This window comes from Bradysia coprophila, unplaced genomic scaffold (assembly GCF_014529535.1).
Source record: "Bradysia coprophila strain Holo2 unplaced genomic scaffold, BU_Bcop_v1 contig_70, whole genome shotgun sequence".
NCBI classification, from domain to species: domain Eukaryota; kingdom Metazoa; phylum Arthropoda; class Insecta; order Diptera; family Sciaridae; genus Bradysia; species Bradysia coprophila.
In genome coordinates this window covers 4,738,879-4,760,693 of record NW_023503941.1, presented here as the reverse complement: position 1 = coordinate 4,760,693, position 21,815 = coordinate 4,738,879, and the positions used below count along the sequence as shown (strand labels likewise).

The window sequence follows — 21,815 nt, the reverse complement described above, 5'->3', positions numbered from 1 at the left end:
AACAATAGAACATTGAAAAAATTCCTCGTTGATTGATTTTTTATTCTTCAAAAATCTGATCTCAGGAACCATGAAAATATGAGTGAACATAAACTAGAGTCACAATGAATCTCGTTTTTCGACATACAAACAAAATAAGAATAAAAATTTAGTTTTCATAATTGCTGCTTAAAAAAATCATTTTATTCGAACGAATAAGTCGCCGTTGGTAAACGATCAATAAAATTTCAAATTTCACTAAAAATGCAGAAAGAAAGCTTTTTATAAAAGTGTTCAAAAATTCTGTGCCAATTACATCAGTGTAGACGTTCATATCGACTTGTCACTAAACACTCTCCTCTTTGAACGCACTCAAAACATGTTCGTTTAATATGGCATACAATGTAAATCACATGTACATCACATGTACATCAAATGTACATCAAATGTACATCTCCTGTGAATCAAATGTGACGACAAAAAATGTTTGATTAGCACGTACAGCAAATCTACGCAATATTTTGACACATCTACACCACATCTAAATAGTTTAAGGAACATAGAATCAGGTTGCAATTGAGTTTTGACAAAAATAATTTTTAATTTAGGTGAATGTGAGCATGCAAAATGGCCAAATTTGCCTGATATGACACATTTGCCCATATGTGATCCGCACATTTGGCCTTATAATAACACAATGTATTCAATTTTATTGCACATATCGGTGCATTTGGGTCCAAAGTATTAGGATGTGACAAAAGTTTGATGAAATTCATCGCTAATTGTGCAAATGTGACGATTAAACGAAATGTGATGTACATTTAATTCACATTTGAATGCCGAATGTGAAACAAATGCGGAATACATGTGAAACACATGCGAAACACATGTGAAGTGAATGTGTTTGTGAGAGCGTTTGGAGGATTCGTGTACAAATCTTACAAAAATACAACACTTTTGTTTGAAAGGATAGACTATTCGAATTTGAAATTATTTTTTGACGAACGAACAATGATTGCGCAGATAAGTAACTAAATGGAATTTTTATTTATTGGTTTTGAATTTATTCTTGCAACGTTCGAAAGAAACAGATTACTTTTTGAAAATTATTTACGAAATGCATTTTTTAATTGAATCACTTCTCGTAATGTCTAAAAGTCAGATTCAAATCGAATTTTTTCAAAATTCATGTTTGCTCATTACGGATCATGGGTCATCGTCATGGTAAACAGGAGAAAGAATTTAGAGTATTCTTCCAAGTATTTGATTAAAATTAGCGAAATATCACGAAATTTGAAGTGGACGTTGTAAAAGTACATAATAGAATCAGGTAAATTTTATCCTATTCGGGCTCGCACGAATATATCATTCTTGTTTTTAGTTGAGTTTTAACATTTCCCGCAACTCCCAGGCTCAACTCTACATGACCTGTGGTGTAATTTTTGTAAGAAACTTTCATTTCTTTGAGTTTCAGGGATTCTTCCAAAAGCCCACATGAACTTTGGAATTCATATTTCTTGTTTGGATTGTCAACTGATAGACTGAAAAACACTTCGCTTTGGGCTTCACTTTACAACTTTCAAAAAGACGACGTGAATCAGACATTTGTTCATATTGCTCTCGACGGATTTCCGATCTAATTTAAACGTTTCAGTGTGAGACCGATTAATGTTTGAGGAATTGGTGGTAGATTGAGGTGAGGCAGACCATGAACTTCTGAAGGCTTTGGCACATCTTAAGCGGTGAACTATATTTTCTTTGCCTTTATTACCACTTGCAGCCACTCAACTTCTATGTTCCATTTCTTCGAAACGTTCAACAGGTCATTCAACCTCTTGTCTTCGTTAGTTGGTAAACACTGTTTTAAAATGGCATGCACGAGCTGGTAGGTCGCTCGTGATCAATGTTATGCACTGAGGCCCATACGCCAAGAAAGCTGATAATTGTTCAACTGTGTACTAGCCTCTATGTGGAAAGTCTGTGGTTGCAATGAGGGATTCTTTTGAAAATCCACCTATCAAAATCGGACCCATTTCGTCTGGGATTGATATATACATGGTTTGAAAGGTCTTTGCCAGTAGACCTTAAAACAGACCTCACACAGTCTCGAGCCACACCTGGTTGCTGGTGGAAGATCTCCGAAGTTGGCAAAATAGTGTTTTTTATCCGAATTTTTTGGCCGTTATAAATGATCGTTCCGGGTGAGATTGGGCTCGTTGGAAAGCTGAGCTTAAGTACTTTCGGGTCATGCCTAGTTTGATTAGATTCGTTGATATATGTTTGCAAACATTTGCAAGAAAAATTTTCAAAATCTGTGTGAACTTTAGACAGGTCTGGGCTGGTACTGATGACGCTTAATGTGAACCTAACATGCTAGTTGTAACATACATTGTCTAAGCTTTCCGTTGATACCTCATTTGTAGTGCTGGTGATTGCTGACATAACAGAACTTTATGTTAGTACTACCGCTACTCGTAAAACTCGCCAGCAATCACCAGCACTGCAAATGAGGTATCAATGAAAAGCTTAGACAATGTATGTTACGACTAGCACCTTAGGTTCACATTAGGCGTCATCAGTACCAGTCTAAAGTTCACACAGATTTTGAAAAAAAATTCCTGCATTTTTTGCAAACATATATCAATGAATCTAATCAAACTAGGCATGACCCGAAAGTACTTGAGCTCAGCTTTCCAACGAGCCCACTCTCACCCAGAACGATCATTTATAACGGCCTAAAATTTCGGATAAAAAATACTATTTCTTCCTGTAGTACCAAAACCGTCACATTCACTCACCAAATTTAGTACCGAAAGAGCAACATTCTCCCCTACTATTTTCTCTCAATTTTCATTCCCGCTTATGTCATTTTCGATCCTATCTTTATTCCTTCCCAAATGTGTCAAGTTGTTGTATGTACGCGAATGTAATGTTTTTAGTGTTTTGTGACAATGCATTCATAAGGATTGCTTTCAGCATTCATACGGACTGCTTTCGGCATTCATTCGGATGTCTTTCGGCATTCCTACAGATTGCTTATTTTTCGACATTTGTGAGAATACATGCACACGGAACGGACTTCTTTAGGCATTCATACGGATTACTTTCGGCATTAATATGGAATGCTTTTGCACCGGTATGTTGTTCAGTTTTGTTGTTATGTTTTGTTCGGAATGTGACTTTGGTACTCCAGGAAGAAAAATAGTATACAAACCACGGATCAAAAAGGTGTGTTTTAGACCACGGTGGTGAAAACGTCCAGGGATGGAGCGACGCGAAGCGGGTCTAAAACACACCTTTTTGATCCTTGGTATGTAACATACTATTTTCCAACTTCGGAGATCTTCCACCAGCAACCAGGTGTGGCTCGAGACTGTGCGAGGCCTGTTTTGAGGTCTACTGGCAAAGACCTTTCAAACCATGTATATATCCATCCCAGACGAAATGGGTCCGATTTTGATGGATGGATTTTCAAAAGAATCCCTCAATAGATTTAGAAGAAAATTTAAAGCGAGCACAGGTGGCATGTAAGTAAAAAGCTAAAAATAGTTTTGTGTCAATAAAAATTCTTAATTCCGTCTTGTTATTCCCCGTATCATCCGCTATAACAACGCATGATATAATACCATAAAAACCGAACTGTATAAGTTAGTTAGTAATTTGTGAGTTAATTCAATGTTCGCATTGAGTATACGCGACTTGTGTACAAATCTGATCATAATATAATCACTCACATTTACACCAATATATAGCGATGTAATACAACACCGATGTGGCTTTCGTAATGATTTTTATGTTTGTCTCGATCAGTATTTTCATTTCGATTCTTTTATTTAAATATCGTTGACGTCAAACTCGTGACTCTACATTTTTATGAATGTATATTACCTTCATGGCAATCTTTATTTGTATTTTTGTAAATATTTTTTTTTTGGTAACTTCGTACGAAGTGTACGAGACTAACAGATTAAGATTGCCTCGTTCAGCATATGTTGTTTATGTAGATGGAAGCACGGGATTTCGGTGGTTTTTGAAATTAAATGTTTTTATGTTGTCCACATTGCAATGTCAAACGTATACAGTGTTTAAGCGGTATAGAGTGTTATGATGAAAGAGAAATAAATATTTTGACAAGTACCCCAAGGTAACTTATAATAAACTGGTCATCGGTCCTCTCGCTCTCAACCTAACATGTTGAAAGAGAAAGCAATATTTTGACAAGTACCCCAAGGCAAGTGATAATTAACTAGTCTGCGGTTCTCTCGCTCTGATCATAACAGTCTATGTCCCAGGTCTTTAATTTGTGAAGTCCCTTTTTCACCAAGCGTAACCTCCCAATTAAAATATCTTGAAATTGTCTATAACGTGTAGAAACGGAAATCACAACCCACCAAAAGCCGGTGTCGATCCACTTGTCAATGAAGAATAGCCCAATAAGGTGGTGGGCTAGCTAACCAGGTCTTTCGTCAATGGACAAAAAAAAACACAACGCTTCACTGCGGTAATCTGAGATTTACACAGGGCCGCAAGTCCTCACCGGCAGGTTGAAACAGGACCAAGGGTTGAAACGAAAATTGTTTTTAATATTTTCTTCTCAACACTCTCGGCATTTTGCACTTGGTAAAGATTTCGCACTATTGTTAGATTAACAGTAGATGATTTTGACTATGTCGGGCTCTTTGCGAGGCTCTTTGTAAAGCTGATACAGTTCGTTGTATCTTCTTCGCCAATTGCCGTTCACTTGGACACCTCCAAAAATTGATCGAATAATTCTCCTTTCAAAAACCAAAATTGTCTGTTCATCTCGTCGTGTCATGCACCAAGCTTCCGGTCCATATGCTACAGCGATCTCCACAGTTCACACTTAAAGTTGGGGTTGATTGTTTTTGATCGAAAGCGTTTTTGAAGACTGTAACTTCTCCTGTTACAAAGTGTTACTCTTCTACGTATTCCCTCTCCGATGCTATTATCACTGTTGACCAGTGACCCAAGATAAATAAAGCTGTCGACAGTCTCGAAGTGTTTCGCATTCACATCTAATGAAGTTGTCGTGTGCTTGGTATTTTTCTCACTGACCTTTAGACCTAACTCAGCACTCTTATCTTTAATTTTCGTGAAATTGTCTTTAACGATGTCAACGTTCCGTCCAATTAAGTCTCTTAAGTCTAATGTTGTCAACATTGCTGTAAGCAATTTTAATTAGAGATAGTTTGGACAGAAGTTTAAATGGAGACAGACAACCTATTCGTACGGGTCCCTCCTTAGGTTTCTTTTTTTTTGGAATCACAATACAATATGCAATACAATGTGTGTTATTTTTCAATTATAGTGTGTGATGTAATAGTCAGACAACGTTTAGCGGTAACTGAAAAAAATGCATAAAATTGAATCGGTTTAAGACATCCTAACGGCGCGGTGGTGGTACTGTTGCAATTTAAAAGGTATAATTTTGTGCATCTGCTTGGAGCACTCAAATGAGTCACCATTGTGTATCACGGACAATTTTCGTTGAATCGATTGCACCAAATTTTAAAATTCCTAAAACATTGGCAAAACGAGAATAATTTTGATTCTATTTATAAACGTTGATTGTGCGTCGAATATTACCCACGATTTAATCAAAGGAATTTGTCTTTGGAGACAAATTGTCGTACAAGATAAAGTGTTATCGTTGCAGATAAATACACTGTGTCGACGATTGTTTCATTGGAAAACATTAACAGTTTATTCGTCAAGTGAGTGTAAGCATATCTGATGAATGTGCGATCTGAATTAAGTGTAACGATCGAGTGAATAAGATAGTAACTTTCGTGCGGCTTCAGTGTTGAAGAACGGTCATTTTAATGCAGTGAGAAAATCAAATGCATTTGCTAAACAAACTTCGAAGACGAACAACGAACACTGAAGCGCTTCTAACAAGGTGAATATCTCGTCTTGACGTAGACAGGTGTTTTTAACCGTAATATAATGATGCATATGGATAGTGTATGTATATGTGAGTGAGAGAACGTTTGTAACTGCCGATTTAGGTAGCAATGTAAAACTGACAGACGCGAATAGTTTTGTTGAAAAAAGCTTCGTGAGTGAATCGAATTTCGTCCACTTGCATTTGTGTTGATTGGAATATGGATGTAACTATATGAATCCCACACAAAATTGGTACGAAACAACCATCTGTTTTACATTGCTTTCCGGTCCGGTCTCATTTCCATTTTAGAGCACGTACAGCAATCATCGTCCACATTCACTAGCAAAATTTTGACAGTTTCCACAAGGCTACCCACATCGCAGACATAGGTAGAGGATAGAGATGGATAGTGAGCTTTGACAGTTGTTACTTAATGACAATTGCTGTACGCGCCCTTACGCAGCTAGCTTGTTAACAGCGATTTTATCTTGTAGACTTGACGGATGTGTATAAACAATAGTTAAACAATGGATTGTATATTAGAAAAGGTGTGGCCTAACATGTGCGCAGATTGTTTAAACCCATCTGTCAGGTAAATGAATCCGTGCCCCTATCCGAAGAATTCCGCAATGTTGTCAAGTCAAATTCAAGATGACGTTGTGAGGTAGATGCAATGAATGACGGCTAGAAGCGTTTGTGCGTTTCGAAGTAATACTGCACTCCCAGCTTCCGTTCACGGCGGGAATTACCAAAGTTGCAGCCTCCTTCTAATATCGCCTATATGAACAGCCATCGATTTTAAGTTTTCAACGACATCTTGGATTATGCCACCATCTTGAATTTTACAACCCGTCATTGACACTAGATTATATCTCCAGGTTCACGTAACAATATAAAATCGTTTTTAATTAATTCGTTAGCGAATGAGACTGGAGAGAGTATACGTCGACTAGAAAGTTTACTGAGTAACGTTGTACGTTGCGTCACTTTGGTGTACTCGATGAAATGTGTCAAAAATAAAGCAAGCAAAAGTATATTTCTGATGACAGCACTACTCATCAAGTTAAATTCAAGCTAGGTTTCCCCTTCACAGGAACTTACCTTGCAAGAAATTGGACGACCTATCACATTGAAGATGGATTTGTGGGGAGGAATTATTCTTGTGGTTATTGCTGCCGTAACCATCTACTTTAAATTCTTTCACAAGGATGCCGAATCATCACCAAAGCCTAGACATTATGTAACTTCGAAATTACCTTGTACAGAACTACAGACTAGTTAATCACATCAATTTACTGTTCTCTGAACGGGCTTTAGAATGGAATACCCTCGAATGTACTACGTTCGCGCCTAGACAAACGAATGCTTTGGTGTGAGTTGGAAGAGGTAAGAATATCCGGAGTGTTGGACGTTATTTCGTTGAACGAAAAAGTCCTACAAGAGTCAATTTTTGAATTGCTGACCTCCGAAGCATCTTTCAATAACTCACTCAACGTTCTTCAAGACTTTATCAGCACTTCTGATCAGTTCAAGACATATGTGGGACACCAGGATACGGAAGTTTTGAAGAGCAGTTTAGAACAGAGTAAGTGATTTAAAATAAGGCTCGGAACAGGTCAGGTCAACCTGAAACCTGACCTGAATTATTTGTTAACCTGACCTGACCTGAAATTTAATTACCTGACCTGACCTGACCTGAAGTGATCTTTAACCTGATTCGACCTGACCTGAAAAAACTTGACCTGACCTGAATTTTTTTAAATTTTTTTACATTTCTGATAATTTTATAAATTATGGCAAAATTATATAAAATTTCTATTCTGCTAAGTATTTATTAATTAAAAACGAAAAAAAAAACATTTTGAAAAACAGTCAAGCAATGAAGGCTATTTTAAACACGAGCCTGATGTTGATTTCGGGTACTTTTAAGAGGCAAGTCTACACAATTACTACAATCCCACCTAAATGATTTATTTTTACAGTCAAATGATATGCCTCAATAGTTCATTGTTTTGTTGAACTATTGTTTTGTTCTGACAAGCGTCATGTAAATTGTCCTGGAAGATCAACGACATTAATGTTTTGGACTACTGAAATTAATATTCTGGAACATTTCCCTCTTTGTCGAGTATAGTGTTGAACTGTTTGGAGCTGTTGACGTTATTACACCCACCAGATGCTCTCTCACACACAAAACTAAACACGCGGTTATGTGCGTTAAAGCGTTGTACAAACCTTAAGAGCGATCACCCCTTGGCAAATTTCTAGCCTACATTTCTGCGCAAAAATATTCGTTTTTTGATGATTTCTCTGAAGCGAAATCTTTTTTTTTGAAAAAGTAAAACTATTAAAGCAAGCAAAAATGTGTTACCTTTAAAAAAAAGTTGGTTTCTGGTTAATAACTTATCCCACTTGGAGAAACCTTTGCAAAATGTCTAATTTACACATTTTGCAAAGGTTTCGCCAAGTGGGATAAGTTATCAACCACAAACCAATTTTTCCTTTAAAAGTAACTGATTCTTGCATGCTTTAATGGCTGTGCTTTTTCAAAAAAAGATTTTGGATCAGAGAAATTATCAAAAAACGAATATTTTTGCGCAGATATGTAGACTAGAAATTTGCCAAGGGGTGAGCACTCTTAAATTTTGTTCCTCTTCCGAAAATACTGAATTATTGTTTTTTGTATTTATGATTTCTACCGTTTAAAATGTTCGACTTATTTCTTCAATAAATCACGAAGAAAACAATAACAATATATGGCTAATCAGATCGTTTGGTATTCTCTTCAAAACAATGTTTCCTGACTCAGATCTAAGCTGAAAACGCCCATAATATTCAAATTTTTCTTTTATCAAATTCAGGTCAGATCAGGTCAGATCAGGTATTTTTCATATTAGGTCAGGTTCAGGTCAGGTCAGGTTTGGAAATTACCTGAACCTGACCTGATTCACTCAGGTATTTTTTCTCATGACCTGACCTGACCTGAACCTGACCTGTTCCGAGCCTTAATTTAAAATATCTTCGTCAGAAAGAGAGACATAATGAAAGACAAAAAAAAACAGTTCAAAGGGTGTCGAATGCCTTTCTTGAGGATTTGCTAAAAAAGTGGGAAGATTCCTTGTACATCAATGAAATTGGAGAGTTGATTAATCACTATGTACAAAATGGATTTGGCGTATACAGAGAATACTGTGGAAATCAGCCTAATCTGGACCATACTCTCCAGAAATTACGGTAAATATTGACATCATCAGAATTCGCGCCATAAGTCAGGTTTGACCGCTTTTTCTAAACATTTTTTAAGAGGCAACGTCCACATCCTCCTACCGAATTGTCGAAATCAGTTACACGGCATAAATTCCAATACGGTTGTAATTTTGTCCGAAGTTTGGTCAAGATCCTTTATTTATACCGAAACTGCACGAGTGCGATTGCGGCCAAAGCGAAGCGAGGGCCATCATTCACACGAGTTACATTTAACGTTTTCATGTAACTTTTGAGTTAAGACTAGCACGACCATGAACTTTCGAGTATAAATCTAATGACGTAAGCGTCACACGAATGAGCCTTTGTGTTATAATTCCCTTTAATCAGAACCTTCAATTAAGGAATTGAGTTCAATATCTTTTTACGCAACGCAATTTTATAACTTTGGAAGACTACCCAGGGACTCGCGTCACTTTTTTCTATTTATTAGGGCTTGTGACTGTTGGGACTATACAGCCACAGAAACAATGATGAGCTCGTTCCTTTAGAATGAGTGCCCCTTGGCCAATCTGGCTATCACGTTCGGGAGACGGTTCGGCAGAATGATTCTCTGCGCCTGAGTAACATAATTGGACGTTTTTCGTCACGGCAACTTTGATCGAAAGGTTTGATATTTTGGTACTGACCCTATGCGGCTGTGAAAGTAACTTTGTCGGCTGATAAACACTGCCGACAATGGAATTTCATACAAATTTTCTCAGACGCGATCGAGCATGCAACGATGGTTGCCAAGAAAAATTGAAATGATTGCAAAGTGATTTCTTTGTCTCTTTGTCTCATCATGTTCCTCAGGCACAGCGAACGTCATTTGTAACTCGTAATGAAAAGCGGAATTTTTTAGGGTACATTGTAAGTTGGTCATACTCGGACAAGCTTTCGAGTCCTAAAAATTCCACTTTTCATCACTCGCACTCGGGAAATTGATGATACAGACATCACAATCTATCCAAAAACGTCATTAATTGGAAACATATAGGAACTCGATTGCGGTCGACAGATTAATAACTGGGAGGGGTCAGAATCTATGAAAATATACCAAAATTCCAGTTGTACAAAATCCTGATATGTCAAGGACTCTGATATTGATTATTGACATATCACTTGGATATCGATTTTCAAATCTCTTGCAGGAATCTAGTGCTACCTTTCGGGACATCCGAGACATTTTGCAACTTGGTTTTTACTTCTGAAAAAATTGTTTTTTGTTTTGTTAAGTTAACTTATGAGTCCTACGATCGCTAAAGCGTTTTTCATGCGATGTTCTTTGACTTTTCTACTCTTTCTGCTAACCGACTACAATCTGACGACTCCGCAAGGTTCTTACAAACTCGGAGCTTCGTTCGTGCTAGTTAAATTGACAGCGTTTTACTTACATTCGGAACTTACTTATGGCCACACATAACCATATCATGTCAATTTCTTAAATTATCGTCATAGGTTGCAAGAGGACTTTGTGCAAATGATGAAGGCAATTCAAGACAACCCCAAGTTTCAACGGCTAGCCTTAGATTCCTATCTCATGCTGCCGATGCAACGAATCACAAGACTTCCACTACTGATGAATGCCATCATGAAGAAAGTGACATTCGAGAATGAAAAGGATCGATGTGTTCAGGCATTCGAGAATTTAACCAAGGTATAAAACGTGTTCCTTTCAGAGCTTAATATAGAAATTGAACCGAATGAAATAGTTGGTGCAAGAATGCAACGAGATGGCGAGAGAGACACAAGACTCACTGGAAGTGCACGCTATTGTTTGCAAATTTGAGAATGTCGACTCGGCCCATGATGCCTTGGGGAAATTTATACTTAAAGAGGAATTTGTCAAGTATCCTGCAGAGACTAATGGCAATTTCAAAGTTGAATTCAGCAAATTGAGTTTCCGCAAACAGAAACCGAAGCATTGTCTCGTTGTCTTTTACACACATCAAATATTTGTTTTCCGCAGACGAAGGTTACATAAAATTGTACTGAAACTTGCAGGGATCCGCCACTAAAATTCTTATTGTGATTACAGTTCTGGTAAACTCGAACTCCTGGACGCCGTCTCAACAAGTAATGCAAACGTGGCCATAAAAGCGTTTCCTATAAATAGCGACTATGTGTGGAAGGAGTATCCGCATACATTTCTGGTGTACTTTACAAAGGAGAAAACCTTTCATGTAAGTGCCGCCGTGCCTAACAATCCAATTTTTTCACCTGATAACTTACTTAATAAACTGACTCTTCCAATACCACCGTTGGTTGCTATAACAACAGATATTTGGTGCAAAGCAAAAATCTCAAATTGAAAGTTGGCAGCGAAAGCTAGATGTGATAAACGGTTCAACTAGCACGCTAACGATCCCAGTTGTTCGAAATTTCGATACACATTTGGACACAGTGAGTAATCTATCCTGATGGTGCCCGTGACGGACCAAATATAAAGACATCTAGATGTTGCATACAGTTGTTGTTACCTTCACCGTGCAATAAAGGACTGAAAAAACCACACAACCTCTTTACTTTGATTTAGATGTCTGGGGGAAGGGAAGACGATAAAATTTGATGAAATTCTTAGCTTTCCATATGAAAACACATCTAGATTTATCAGTTTGGGACGATCATTTAAAATCTCGAAACACAGATCTGTTGATCCTTTGTTTCCATTCCCGGTCATCATGTAAATCATGGTAGCCTTCCTGTTGCCGATAGGAACCTGTCTAAGATGTCAGGTCCTATTGCAGCAATTTCCGAAGGAACCACCTCGTAGTCTCCGAGCATCCTGCGTCTTAGTTGAAGAAATTTGGGGCAGTCACATATCAAGTGTGCACCCGTTTCTTCTTCTAGGTCGCAGGAACATCTCGGAGTGTCCGAAAGCCTCAACTTATTCATGTGCCGATTCAGCCCGCAATGTCCCGTAATCGCTCCTACTACTCTTCTAATGCGATTTCGGTCCATTTTGAGCAAATCTTTGGCCCATTTTTTGTTAGGCTTAGGGAAGAAGCATTTCGTGTGAACGCCTCCGTTATACGCTTCCCAGCGTTCTGCGTGTTTACGCTTAACCCAGTCTTCCAGTGCTCTTTTACACTCTGACTGGGGAATCGGAAGGTGGAAGGTGGCGGAATCTGGCCCGTTTGCCTGAGTCGCCGAGCCTTCTTTGGCCAGCTTATCTGCTTCCTCATTTCCCTCCACGCCGGAATGTCCTGGTACCCAGACCAAATTGATCCGATTGCTCAGACCAAGAAGGTTCAGGTATTCCTTACATTCCTTCACCAGCTTGGAGGTGACTACGGGCGATACGAGTGCCTTGATATATTGTCAAGACATATAATGACCTCTTCGCCTTGCGTCCCTATAGGCAGAGTTTCATGTGCTCCCATGAGTGCCGCATAAAGCTCCGCCTGAGGTACGCTGGCGATCTCTCCCAGGTGGAAGGAATTGCCTAGCCACGTTTCGGCGAACACATTTACATACAATGCCTCGTATGGGTTCAACATTGTGAGATTAGAATGTGCAGAGGAATCTATCTACATGGAACGGAACACATACATCATTTTCATGACCTTCCAATTGGTAATATTGGACAATTGTAAGGTCATGAAAATGATGCATGTGTCCCGTTCCGTGTAGATAAATTCCTCTGCACATTCCAATCTTCTAATCAGTAAAAACAAAGGATGAATGAATGAATCTTTATTTCACCGCCAAATACTGGCTGAATAAACGAAAATACAATTACAATAAATTAACAGTTTGCAACTTAAATTAAACAAAATTACAGCAATGACAATGACTCACGAGCTACGATACCATCGGACCACCATTCACTTTTTACTATAGAGTCCAAACCGACAGCAATTTTGAACGATATAAAGCTAATAGTTGAAAAATCTACAGAGGGCGAAACCAATATTTTACTCGACACATCTTTAGCAGACGTTTATTACGTTCTTCCGAATTAACTAATGGACAATTTGTTCCTCGGTAACAGACGTTTCAAAATTGGCCACGTAAACTACTTTGCAGTTCTCATGGTTCGGTGAAACTGTACGTTGTGACTGAATGTGGCCAGTAGACGAATTACTTGGCACTTCTGCAAAAGAACTAGAATTAGTAGACAGGTTTGTGGGTTCCGATGGATCCTTTACAGTATCATCAACGGAATTACGCTGTGGGCTGGATTCAGCAACATCAACATCAGATTGCGCGATTAATGAGTCGGTCAGCAGATTCGATTCATTTGAGGCAGGAGTCTCGGCCAAACAATTTTCGACTTGTTTTGCGTTCGCTGATGAATTGAGTTGCACAACATCGGGTTGCGAGATTACAGATGTCAGCCGATTCGATCCATTTGTGACGGGGGACTTCATCAAACGATTTTCGGTTTTCGGCTTTACGTTCATTGATGGACTCAACACTGATTGATCGGCGTTTCTAATGTGTTCTTCGGCGCTGTTCGATCGGTTTGGCAACATTACGGGGCGATGTCGATTCGGCTTTGCATTTGGAAATGATTTCCGTTGGCTTTTGGCAGCAACTTGCGAGCGTTCGACGGGCGATGCGGTTGTTATAGCGATGGTTGAATTGACTTTATTGAATGGTGGAGATGAAACGTTAAACGAGCGTGTTTGAAAGATGCATCCATCGCAGAGCCATTTAAGATTTGGCATCTCTCGGTAGCACAACAGCGCATCTTTACTAAAGTTGACACATTCAGCATGGAAAGATTGACGGCAAAACCCATCACAAATAACTTTATTTCGATTATCATTTAGAAAGCAGTCATCGCACACCGTACAGTTGTTCATCTTTTCGATTCAATGTCAACAATCAGCTGGAACGGTACAATCGAAACAGCAACAAGCGATATACGTTGAATGGCGATGTCGAGCGACTACAATAAACGGCCGCTATTGTCTGTATAAAACACAATTCGTCGTTTATCACTGAACCTAATATTTCGACGATTATTGCCAAAAGAACACACAAACTGTCCGTAAACGTCGATATTTCATTAAAAAAACACTTCGTAACGTAAAATTAAACGACAAAACATCAATAACAGTTCATAAAACAGTCCAAATTAACAAAAAATCGAGCTCGATCAAAACGAGTATTTTCGACATCCGCCATACTTATACTAATTTGAAATGAAAATGATGTATGTGTCCCGTTCCGTGTACATAAATTCCTCATTTTGCAAATAATTTGACAACGGGATCTGATCGCGTTGGATTTGTTCAAGAGACCTCTCTACAATCCTTTTACGGCCAATAACAAGTGCAGTCCACTGGCCTAGCGGCCTAGCTATTATTTGAGAAAATACTCTGTGGTATATAAGAAAACAGTACGTTGATTCACAGAAGGCTATCGCCTTAACACTACCTGTGATGTCGCACATAAATCACAATTTCATAACATGAACTTAACTCTAAACCTTTTCATGCGATTCTTATCTTGTCTTTATACAAACATAGAGAGAGAGAGAGAGAGTGGGAGAATAAAAACATAAAAAACAGCAAAAGAGAGCATAAGAGAGTCTAATCATTAATGACAAAAAAAACGCAAACACTCATCAGGAAAAGATTCAGATGACATATTCCTCTTCAAATCTAGCGAAAGCGAATTCCACAAAGTGATAGCTTGAACAAAGAAAGAATCCTTCAGTATGGATCTCACAGCGCATGGCACAATCAACGACGGGTTCCGAGCATTACGCGTAAATTTCAAAAGTGCAGCTAAATAGCGAGGTTGCTTACTTATCAGAACACTCCGTAGCACCAAACACATTTTAAACTTTCTAAAGTTCGGATATGAGCATCCCAACACAGCTACTTCTTGCGTCGAAATGTGATCTCTCCGCTTTAGCTTGAACGCAAATCGCACACAAACATTCATCGCTACTTGCAGTGAATGTCTCGAACTGGCATCCATGTCGCACATGACAGAATCACAATAAGTAAAATGCGGAAGAATCAACGTTTTCACTAGCATGAGGCGCTTGTCTAACGGCAAAAACGGGCCGCAACTCCAGAGGCTTCGCAATCCACCATACACCCTTTGCAATATCTGTCTCACTTGATCTGTCCATGTCATCATGTTGTTTATCCGTAGTCCCAGTACTCTTGCCTTCCGGAAGTAATGAATTCGATCACCATTTAGCAGAATTGGATTATGAGCAAGAACAGGATCATCAATCTCAATTTCAGATTCAGATATGACAATCGCCATTGACTTTCTCGCATTCAAAATCAGTTTATTTTCTTCAGCCCACTGTCGAATTCTGTTTAAGTCTTCGTTAATCTGGTCCAGTTAATCTGGTTAAGTTGTCTGTACCAAACATAAATAAAACCGAAATTACAATCACATAGTGCCACTTGCATTTGCATCTGATAAAATATTTATGGTTTTGGTTTGTCCTCTAGTTTGATGAACGGAATTGCTCATTGTCAGGACTTACAGCTAAGAAATTGCAACTTTTGCTGACAAATAATCCCGTTTTACGGTGCTATGGCTTTGATCATGCGCCCAATTATTAATACAATCACACCAGTCAAGTACATAGCCTAGGATTTTGAATTGGCAGCCAATGGTCGAAGTAAAGATCGTAGATTTCGAAGCAAATGATTGACACATTCGATCTTTTCAATTTGCATAACAGGACTTGTGTATGATTGCGCCTTATTTAACTCGTATATTACACTGGAGTCTCCGTCTATGATCAAATGACTAAATCGCAAATTGTACTTAGCCATACACTCGCGAAATTCATCGATAATGATTTTCGATTCCATTCCTGTTGAAGGACAGACTTGGTCACATGTATACGCAATAGGCATACGCGCTCGTAGTTCGTACGGGGCTACCATCTCAGCGTCTGCTACGTCTGTCCTCTCATTTTTAAAGTCAGTTTGTCATAAAAATATAACACCCACATGCACCTGTCGACATTGTCGATCAATGTAATATGTTCGAATAACATATGTTCGCAATATTTAGTCTTTTTTCTGTAGAAAAATGGTCCTATTTTGAACACTTCATATATGTCTGTTCACTCCATTGACAGTTCCAAAAATCATGAATTTGATCGATTTGATTGATTTAGGTAGCTGATAGCTGATAAAATCGGTAAGAAAATGGGCTGATAAATGATAGCAAACGGTGTTTTGCACTAAAGAATGCTTGGTTTTCGATCTTTAAATTTCATGGCTATCTTGATACATTTTTTGGATCTTAAGTTATGTCCTTTTCGCAAAACGCCGCTCAGTTGTTGTTGTAAATCGAAAATTTCGTAGTTCAAAACCACGAAAGTTAGTTCAGGTACTTATAACTTCCGTCAAAACATATTTAAAAGGTGAGAAATGAAGATTGATGTTTCTTCATATTTCCATTTCTCAGATCCGATTACAAAGAATTCCTTGAATTATCATTGCTTTTCCTTGGTGAAGGCTTAGGAATGAAGGGAAATATAGTGATTTTCCATCCACCTCGCGCAGACCACCACGCCAGGTAAATCTTTCAAAATCCGATAATAACTTCAAAGAAGCTTATAGAGTCAACTTGTTACAGATGGATGTCGAAAGCTTAATACTCTCTGAAGATATTTATGTTCAGAGACCAATTCGCGAGTCATCTGACCCAAGAAGATATCGATGGTCTGCGACATGTGTGCAGTTTTCTAATAAGGCAAAACCTGAAGGCCTGCTTCCGAAGCCCATTTGCAACGGAAGCCCCGTATCAGGATTTTAAATTCATTGAAAACGTGTTGCTGGATAAATCCATTGGAAAAGTTTTGATTTCCAAAATCATAAAGAAACTCAGCAATCACTTGTGGTACTTGTAGGAAGAAATTGTGGCTTTGGCGTTCTTTGACTCAAACATCGAACTGAAACTTAAAGAAGAAATGGTGAATCGGTTGATGCTGGATACGGAGTTTGAAGATGATGAGGAGTTCGAAGATAAAGCAAGCAACGGACATAGAGTTCTGGTTAAGCCTGAAGTTATCACAGCCACGTATCTACAAAAAAAGTTTAGTGATTTCGTCTCTCCAAACACGATAAACTTTTTCGAAAGATTTCGAATTCCAACCGAATTCCTTCGTGAACCAGTAAAAAATTGTCCATTCAGCCAAAGCTACAAAAAAGGTCTCGAAATTGTGAAAGATTTGAAAGTTACAAATGACACCGCTGAAAAATCTGTTCAGTTGATGGCTTCTTTTGTCGGTCTTATTAAAAAATGCACTGATGGCAAGGCATATGAAGATTTGGTCGTTGCGGTTGATGAGTATTCGAAAGAACGACCATCATATACGAAAAAGTCGTTGATGACAGAAATTTAATATTTCAGTAAAATGATCCAAATTTTACGTTTTCATCGAAATTTGTTGATCAATACAACAATTCGTAAACTTCAAACTCTTGTTTTTTTTTTGGACCAGTATGAAATTCAACCCTCGATCATTTTTGTTCAAAATCTTGTTTCATCCGATAACTCTAACCTGCTTCATTCCAACGACATCCCATTCGATGTATTTCGTAAAGAATGTATTTCTGTTTCTGTGAGGTGTCACGTTTCTCGGCCTGGTGAGGGTGCGAAACATTCTTTTTCAGAAAAGTAAAAACTTCTTACAAAGTGCAGAAAACGTTTCACCTATAAATCATTAGCACAAGTATGCTAATGACACTAGTTTAGCAGTGATTCAAAGAGAAATTTTAGTTTTTTTGAAAAAAAAAAAGTGTTTTGGGCCTTTCACCAGCCGCCGAGTAGAGTGACACCTCACAGCAACAAAAATTCTGAATCTCACAATTCGTTACGAAATATATCGTATGAGGGATCGTTGGAAAGGGGAAGGCTAGGGCTATCATATAAAGTAATATTTTGAACATAAATGAAAGAGCATTTATTTTCATACTGGTCCGAAATTCACTAAAACTCTCAGCTTTTGCCAAATATCGTCAAATATTGAATTTGAGAGGTGGGGAAAATTAAAAAAAATCAAAAATCAAAATATTCTCGAATTTGATAAATAGGCCACTTTTCACGTTTAAAAACGTTTACCGAACAAATTCCGTTCGAAAAGATGACACCTTGAGTCCCTGTAATCAGAGCAGCTGTATAAGTAACTTCTTGAGCTCCTCCCTCATGTTAAATCGCATTTTACGTCTTAAAAAAAACACGTGTCCAGGTTTTTGAAGGTCTACACCTTCCTAGCACATCAAATCATTCAGTTTTTAATTTCTTCGGATAGGGAGCAGTAGTCGATATAAAACAAATAAAAAAGTTGCGAAAAGGAGATAACATCAGAGATTATCATGATTATTTATGGTTCGAGTGCAGATTCAGCTGCTTTAAGTGACTTTCCTGTAAGTAACATGAAAGTCGTCGGATTATTCGCAATTCAACTTTCAAATTGAGTGAACACAGATTTTTCCGATCCCCCTGAAATAAGAAAGTTACAAAATTCGAAATACATGCACAACTAGAAAATTCTGTAAGAAAATGTTAGTCGACTTTCATGTTTCTTTATGGTTAGTTGACTAATATTTATTGAAGGGCGAATTCAGTTGCCGTCTATAATTTGGTTCTGTAAATTTAAATTGAGTTGAGATCTTGGACGAAACTGAACCGAACTAAAAAAATTGTGGTCAGCCTAAATATTCGTGATGGAACAAATATTTGTGTTACAACGAAAAACTGAACGAATTTCAAAAAATTTTGTGACGTCACAAATAATTTGTGCCAGCACAAAAATTGTCAACACAAGTATTGGCACTATCTTAAACAGCGTCGACGCGTCAACTGCTGACGTTTGTTATTATTGTTTTGCGACTGCGCGGCGCACACCTCTAGTTCCAAAATGTAAATATTTACTCGAAATTCTAAAAAGGCATATCAACTCTGAAATGCCGTCTTTTACGAGTTATTTATATAAAATGTATAAATATTGCAGATAAACAGCATAAACACAACCAACGCCGAATGCCAGACGCGCATGTATATTGTCGTAAGCAGTGTATGAATCATCTCTGACATTATAACACATTCTACACTCGCTCCGTATGTTGTTATGGTTTGTATCAGTTGCAATGTGATAATCAAAAGTGTTGGATTGTTGTTATGCTGAGCATGAAATTACTTTTGTGAAAACGTTCTTTCTGTTCCAAAAATGTCAATGGTAAACGTCTCCCTGCCTGATGGCTTTGTGTACCTTGAACAAATCGATCCGACGATACATCAAGAGGTTATGTATTATGGGGAACGAAATTTTATTGGTGAAAGAATCGATGGATACAAAGCGCCGAGAGTCATTTTGACGGAAAAGGCCGCATTGAGATTAAAGCAAATTCAAAACGACATCCGAAACGACAACTACGCGTTGGTGATCTATGATGGTTATCGACCGCAGAAGTCACTTGACCAATTCGTTAGATGGCGAGATTCGACTGATGAGAAAACGAAACAATTTTACTATCCCAATCTCAGCAAAAAGGAAACATTCGACAAAGGTTATGTAACGCCCACATCGTCACACAGCCGGGGTAGTACAGTCGATTGCACAATTATTGAACTTGGCAAAACCGTTGACCCCAATCCCAGTGCAATCAAACGAGAACTGAGTGACGGACGATCGATATACTATTGGCAAGATAACACCGTTGATATGTACAGTTCAGTGGATTTGTTCGATCCAGTGTCGTGGCATGATTGTACATTGATTGACAAGCTCTACTTGGAAAGACGAAACTATTTGCGCCAGAAAATGGCGAAATATAATTTTGGTGCATTTCAGTTGGAATGGTGGCATTACACATTAATTGATGAACCATTTACGGAACATTTTAATTTTGACGTAGAATGACAAATAAAGTTTTCTTTTTTCTATTACGGCGTACGTTATTTCGGCGAATATTATATTACACTCGTTTCGTCGAGTCCTTTCATTTAAGCTATAATACAACGTCATCATAATATCCATACATCCAAAGATATAATTTAACAACCGTTCCCAACCCTCAAACAAACCCCCATTGTTTCGTTGGCCGAGAATCGTCAATTGGCGGAACAGCCTAACAGTTAGACGTGTTCACTTCGCAATGATATTTTCGACTTTATAAATCAAACAATCCTCTAAAACGTTATAAAGATTCTTTATTTCATATCATACGGCACTGTCTAATATTAAGGCGAGCGCACAGTAGTCGAAATCAGAATGGGCATGAATAGGAAGCGACGCTTCTTTTATAGGCAGATTTTCCATTATGACCGATCGTTGTCATTGATTCTAGAATTCATGTTGAATGTTTCCTTTCATTATACGGTACTCGTCAACGTAACCCCACTAAATGTTTCGTCCAGTAGTCCTTAACCTCAATTAATTGACGTTCAGTTTGCTGGTTTTTACATAAAAATCGTTCGTTCAATTCATTCTATATTTTTCGACATGTCTGACAGCTGGGAATGTGTCTGACGTTTATAAGGTCATGAAAATGATCTAAAAAACACTTTTCGACAATCAATGAAAATATACAAGACAGAAACGTTGAGTAAATCTTACATCAATCGCTGTCTAATATTTCTATTTCTACTATCAAAATCAACAACAAAATGTTTCTATATCCTCCCCGCTTTTAAAGAAATGATCGGTACAACTTACGACTGACAAACGATAGAACAGTTTATCTACTGTCTTCCATACTTGTAGATAACATTAGTATCGACTTATTGTCAAGCACAAGACACAACATCTATCCCAAATTACGAACCGTTCATACATTCCAACCACATGAACACCATCAAACTTCAATAACACTCATGGCAATTCAGAACGATCGCAGATTGCCAATCAAATGAATCAAATCAAGTTACCGTACAACTTGTCTATATATTGCCTATTACTTTGTAAGGATAAAATCAGATCCTTTTTGACCTCGCATGAGGCAACATCTCATCTTTTAATGTACAGTAGAACATCTACCACACAATTTCATTGGTAATTTCACGATTTTCTATTACTTGATGTAATTGTCATTGGTACGACTCCTTCAAAGTGTCTCACAGTGGAGAGATATTTTTAAGGATCGATCAAGAAAGATTGTAATTTCATGATGGAGAAATAAAATAAATTGAATCAAATGCTAGAGACAAGTGTAAAGCTTGCGGTCTGAGTGAAACCAGGGCTGTAATTCACAAAAGTCTCGAAACTTTATTGGAATTTTAGACGTGTGTGAAGTTTGCAGCGAAATGAGTGCCTTGCTTCACATCACCCGCGATATTTTATTAGAATATTAGGCAACTCCGAAGAGCGTAGAAATTTAAACTGAAATTTGTTGACGTCAAGTGAATTCAACAAATTTTTTACGCTAAATTATTGTAACGAAACTGAAGCTGTAAGTCAACGGATCTGAGCCACGCAAAAGGTGGAACCTAGTTTATTGATGATAAAGACAAGCAAATGTGGTCAGACTGAACCACCTTAAATTATTTCAATTTTTAAGGTTACAAACTTATTCTATTCAAGGTTGTTTAGCCAGGCATGATTTCGATGTGCTTGTCTAACCTTCGGCAAATGTTCGTTCGGCTCAAACGTCTCTTGCCCAGCTGCCTGCTTCGTCAGGTAAACCAACACTTGGTAGAAGCAGTCGTTTTTACCTGACATCGACATAGAGTTGCATTTTATTTT

The 21,815-nt window shown here is 38.0% G+C and overlaps 1 protein-coding gene across 4 annotated transcripts; it reads left to right on the top strand.

Annotated features, from left to right (window-relative positions):
- Window positions 1-5,186: 5,186 nt before the first annotated feature.
- Window positions 5,187-11,647, top strand: LOC119083833 (ephexin-1-like). Of its 4 annotated transcripts, none has more exons than XM_037193633.1 (8): window positions 5,187-5,899; window positions 6,981-7,127; window positions 7,205-7,472; window positions 8,950-9,121; window positions 10,592-10,790; window positions 10,846-11,108; window positions 11,172-11,316; window positions 11,414-11,641. In XM_037193633.1, the coding sequence occupies exons 2-8, from the start codon at window positions 7,023-7,025 to the stop codon at window positions 11,552-11,554; spliced, it is 1,293 nt and encodes a 430-aa protein (XP_037049528.1). In that variant the 5' UTR covers window positions 5,187-5,899; window positions 6,981-7,022; the 3' UTR covers window positions 11,555-11,641. The 4 variants fall into 4 exon arrangements, with proteins under 4 accessions (XP_037049528.1, XP_037049531.1, XP_037049529.1 ...); XM_037193636.1 differs by having other exon boundaries at window positions 5,221-5,714; window positions 11,414-11,647; XM_037193634.1 differs by having other exon boundaries at window positions 5,221-5,926.
- The last annotated feature ends 10,168 nt before the right edge of the window (window positions 11,648-21,815 follow it).